Raw genomic sequence first — 5,483 nt, 5'->3', positions numbered from 1 at the left:
AACTGCACTAATAATACTCTCTTAAATGCATTCATGTACCTGAGCGAGGCTTTTTCAGTGCATTTGACCTTCTACCGCGTCTGGGGGAGTGTTAGACCCTTCAGATAGGTCTGACCTTTTCAATATTGACTTAGAATGGTGATTTGAACACTCTGTGTAAATTTCAGCTTTTATAATTTAACGTGAGAGAGCTCAGGTACTGCGCCCCTAGATTACCTGATACCTACCGAAGGCACCGTTAGTCAAGGTTTTTAACCCCCAATAATTGTTCCCTACACCAGTATGAACACGCAAAAACATTTTCAGCTTTTGTACTTGAACATATGTCGGACAGGCACTGGCTCTTACTCTAATAAGTGTACCGATTGATTCCCTTAATAACGTCTATTTATTGTATTAAAATTGAAAATAATTACAATGAGTTATGAATGCTAATATAAGAAATAATTTTGTTAATATAAGAAAAATGTTATAATTTGTAGGACAATTATGCGCCGTGGACTGGTTAAAAGAGAGAGTAATGGCTATAAACCACTGCACTTTGCTGTTGCAGAAGGTAATAAAGAAGTTGTCACGTTAATTTTAAGTAAAGGTGCTTATGTTGACGCTAAAGCGGCAGATAATATAGCTCCTCTTCATATTGCTGCTGAGGAAGCACACTACCGTATTGCCGAAGATCTTCTAGACTATGGTGCTTGTATTAACTCTTTAACATTGAAAGAAGAGTATACACCACTACATTTTGCTTGTGAGAGTCCTGAAAATGGTAATACAGAAACTGTGAAATTATTCTTGAATAGAGGTGCTGATATTAGTCTTAGCACTAAAGGTAATTTAACACCACTTCACATTGCTATAAATAAAAATCGTGCACAAATCGTAAGACTGTTCTTACAACATGGAGTTGAAATTAATAATCTGGATAAAGAAGGTAAAACCATACTAAATCTTGCTGTTGAAGCAGGAAATTTAAAGATTGTTGAAGATGTTTTAAAATATTTTCCTGATATTAACAATGAAAGTAACAGAAATTCTTTTAAAACTGCAATACAATGCCAAGAAGGAGAGTACAAGGAGATTGTTAAGGCTCTTTTAGATTATGGTTTTACTATTAGCCCTGAAGATGCATCTAATCCAAAGTTATTATTTGTTGCTGTTGAACAGGGATATTTGAAAGTTGCTGAAGACCTATTGAACTATGGTGCTGATGTGAATATTTTACACAATCCAGTTGGTGAAGAAGGACTTAGACCTTTACATTTTGCAGTCAAATATAGACAGGAAGAAGCAGCTAAATTATTAATAAGCTATGGAGCTGCTGTAAATGGTAAAACTACAATCGGAAAAACTCCAATATTTTTTGCTATAAATAATAATGATTTAAAAATTACCGAGCTACTTATAAGTAATAAAGCTAAAGTAAAAAATCCTGAGCTACTGATTATTGCTGTTATGAAAGGGTGCAAAGAAATCGTTGAAACTCTTTTGCAACATGATGTTCGTATAAATGCTAGGGATCAACATGGAAGATCAGTATTGCATTTTACTACTCTGAGTGAAGAAAGTGAAATTGAGGATCTTAATTATATGAATATTAAAGGAGAAATTGCTGAACTGCTTCTAAGTAAAGGTGCTAATGTAAACGCTCAAGCTAAAGATGGCGCAACAACACTTCACTATGCTGCTAAAAAAGGATATGCAAAAGTTGTTGAAGTTCTTTTGAAATATAATGCCAACGTTAACTCCGAAATTGTACGTAACTGTGTTACACCATTGCACTTGGCTGTAGCTAATGGCAATATGAAAATTATTGAGATGCTCTTGATATTTGGAGCTGATATTAACTCTACAGATGAGTTTGATAGAACAGCACTTCAATACGCCTGTCAAAACGGACTAAATGCAGAAGTTGTTGGAACTCTCCTGGATTATGGTTCTGATATTTATTTGACGTGTATATCAATGCATAAAGCTCTTGATTATATCATGACTAGATACCGCTCATTCTCTCGACGCAACCCTCATGCTTATATTCGTCCGGTAAAGAAAATTCTTGAAGTTTTTAAACGTTACATAGTTAAAATGAAAACCGCAAATTTATTAGATATCAGTGAAAGTTATAATAGAAAACTTAATAATATTAATAAAGAAGATTATCAGGATAAATGTGAGAAAGAAATAGTAAGAATGAAAGCAGAAAAGATTAATAATACTAAAATTTCATTTTATGATATATTGGTAAAAGATATAAGCTCATTAGCATCATGTTTGTGCAATGAAAATATAGTGCAGGTTCTAAAAACAGATGACTATCAAACAAAATTTCCAATATACAGTAGAATATTAAAAAATCATTTCAAAATGGGCATGGATAGAAAAGAATTACAAAGACAAGCCAATAAAATTTTTCATTTTTTCTTTATCAACTTTCTTAAGTTACCTGGACAAATTTTAGATTCTACTGAAAAAATATTTAGTTACCTGAGTGACGAAGATTTAAAGAATTTTAATGAAAGCTTGCAGGTCTAAAATTTAAAATCTACAGAGATTCAGTAAAATTAAAAGTTTGTTTTTTGTAAAATTATCCATTTTGAATAAAGAGTTTTTTACCTTCACGTTCGTGTTCATAGCTAATTTTTGGCATAAAGCTTCCTTTAGCATTGGGCTTACATGCCTATAAATGTCAAATAAAGCTGTTGTCGCTGGGATCCCACAAAATTACGGGAAACATTATCTCTATTCTCTATTCTCTATATCTGTATACATTAGAAACCATTCGCTAGTTTTAGCGTGAAAGCGTAACAAACAAACAAACTTTCGCACTTATAATAGTCTGGTTCACGTATACGATTTTTTCTAACTTTTTTGTATATTCTCGAAAAGTTACGAAATAAGTGTCATTCGATTCGTAATTTTATGTAGAAAGTTTACTGAAAAATCCGAAATGGCGCTGGAAAAAATTGCAAAAGTTATAAATTAAGTGAAAAAGAAAATAGGGGGCTCAGTTTGTTTTGATTAACTCCAAAAATGTTGAAAATTTTCAAAATCTGAAAAGATCCAAAAAGATGAAGAAATTTTTTAAAATAAAGTTCCAAATGCCGAAATTGTATCTCTAATATTTATACAAGAGATAATAATAATACGGCAAGTCTGGCTCTCGCGCGCGTTCTGTTTCTGAGACCTACTAACAAAAAAAATTATTTAAACATATAAAATATAAATATTAAGAAATAAAAAAATTAATGTAGTTTTGAGATACATGAATAAACAATAATCCGTGGTTTAAAAATTTTTATCCCAATTTTTCCATTTGTTATGTAATTGTTAACCAACAATTGTTTCTATACAAAATGTTAACATTAAATCTCCGATAATTATTAAACTAAAACCCCAGAATTTTTTCCCCTCCATGAAGGTATTCTTAATAGGCTTACAAATAAAGTGCCGTTTTTAAAATTCTAAAATTTTGATTTTTCAATTTGTTGTTAACATTTGAAAATTAACAAATGAAAAAAAGTTATGAAAAAAAATTTATTTTTTAATTTTTGAATTGGTTTAATTTTTTAACACGCTTTTATAAGCTTGGGCTGTATATTTGTTTGTTTGTATGTATGTATGTAACTATGTAACGGAATCTTTGAGCACGATTTTCACCGGTTTCTTTCACCATCTGATTAACTTGAAACTTTGCATACGTCTCAAGAACCGGTGACAATGCAATAATTCGTTAATAATTTCCCATTATCCTTGTTAGGGCCGCCAGGATAAATATATTCTTTTCATATATCCTCTATGAGAGTGAACACGATAACTCAAAAACGAAAAGAAATATCAAGATGAAATTTTTATAGCGTACTCAGGACCTAAAAACTGAGGTCAAGTTCGTAAATGAGCAATTTGGGTCTTGTAAACCGTTAGAGATAGAACAAAAGTTCAAATGTAAAAAATGTTCTTTATAAAAAAATAAACAACTTTTGTTTGAAAATTTTTTTTGTAAACTTCACTGTTTACCCACTAGGGCGTAGCTATGGAACTGCTAAAAGACGAATGTTGCCACTAATCCTGAGTTTGGCTTCGACTGTTCACAAAATGCAAGGTTGTACAGTTGATCATGCAGTCATTTATCTAGGCTCACGACTGTTTGCTGCTGGACAAGCTTATGTGGCACTTAGTCGTGTAAGAACCTTAGACGGTATTCGCATTGAAGAACTTGATTGCTCTAAGTTAACAGGAAAAACCCCGTGCAATAGTGATGCTTTAAATGAGATGAATAGATTACGAAACGATTCGTAATACATTTTAATACCACATATCCACAAAAAACTAATTGATAAATCGTACTAAAAAGTATAAAATAAATAATAGTTTAAAAAAACACGCTTTTATAGCAAATCGAACTAAAAACTTAAAAATAATTTTTAATAACAAAGAGTTTATATTACCGTAGCAGAAGATCAATCATAATTAATTACTTAAAAATAAAAATATAATAAAATTTAAGTTACAAACAGAATTATTAAATTCAGAGTGAAAAGCGTGGGGTGCATTTCACTACATTTCCATAACTCTCCACTCATAGATAGTTGCCAATAGAATGATTGTATAACCTTTAATATGTCAAGCACCCCACGACTTTTCACTCTGAATTTAATAATTCTGTTTGTAACTTAAATTTTATTATATTTTTATTTTTAAGTAATTAATTATGATTGATTGTATAACCTTCTGTTACGGTAATATAAACTCTTTGTTATTAAAAATTATTTTTAAGTTTTTAGTTCGATTTGCTATAAAAGCGTGTTTTTTTAGTTTTTTTAAACTATTATTTATTATGGTTAAAAGCTACATAAAAATAATTTTTTCAATTTTTTTACCATTGTTGTTTAAAAAATTGTTATAAACAAATACATTGTTTATGAGTAAATCGAAATTTTTTTTTTTGCAATATGTTCATTAACACACATTGTGATTCTATTTTTCTTCCGGATTAAATTTAAAAAATTTGTTATGAACAATTTTTTTTTTCGTAATTTTCCGAGAATATACAAAAAAGTTAGAAAAAATCGTACATGTGAACCAGACTAATAGAGATAATGTTTCCCGTAATTTTGTGGGATCCCAGCGACAAACAGCTTTATTTGACATTTGTAGGCATCTATTTAAATGCCCAAATGGTTTACCCATAGACAATAAATTATAATATAGATGGGAAAGTTGAACAGTTTTTACCATGTGAGCTCCAAAAACTTATCACTCGATTTAAGAGATGTCACTAAAGTAGAATCAAGCTGTTAAATATTATAGGCAATGAATATTACAAAAAAGTTTTATGTATCACATAAACTTTCTTAATTTCTACAAACATAGAAATATACCATAGAAACCATTTGATCGTAGTTACCTGGTCATACTTGACAGACTTTAATACAAAAATTATTCTGAAATAGTGTCAGTCATTATAAAATATCTATATATATATAAAA

The 5,483-nt window shown here is 30.2% G+C and overlaps 1 protein-coding gene across 1 annotated transcript; it reads left to right on the top strand.

Moving 5' to 3' along the window:
• Nucleotides 1-489: 489 nt before the first annotated feature.
• On the top strand, nt 490-4,293 carry LOC123301378 (ankyrin-3-like). The gene is made up of 2 exons (XM_044884114.1): nt 490-2,266; nt 4,019-4,293. Exons 1-2 carry the CDS (start codon nt 490-492, stop codon nt 4,291-4,293), a joined length of 2,052 nt encoding a protein of 683 aa, XP_044740049.1.
• Nucleotides 4,294-5,483: the final 1,190 nt, after the last annotated feature.

This window comes from Chrysoperla carnea, chromosome 5 (assembly GCF_905475395.1).
Source record: "Chrysoperla carnea chromosome 5, inChrCarn1.1, whole genome shotgun sequence".
Classification (NCBI taxonomy): domain Eukaryota; kingdom Metazoa; phylum Arthropoda; class Insecta; order Neuroptera; family Chrysopidae; genus Chrysoperla; species Chrysoperla carnea.
This window is presented reverse-complemented; position numbering and strand designations above follow the sequence as displayed.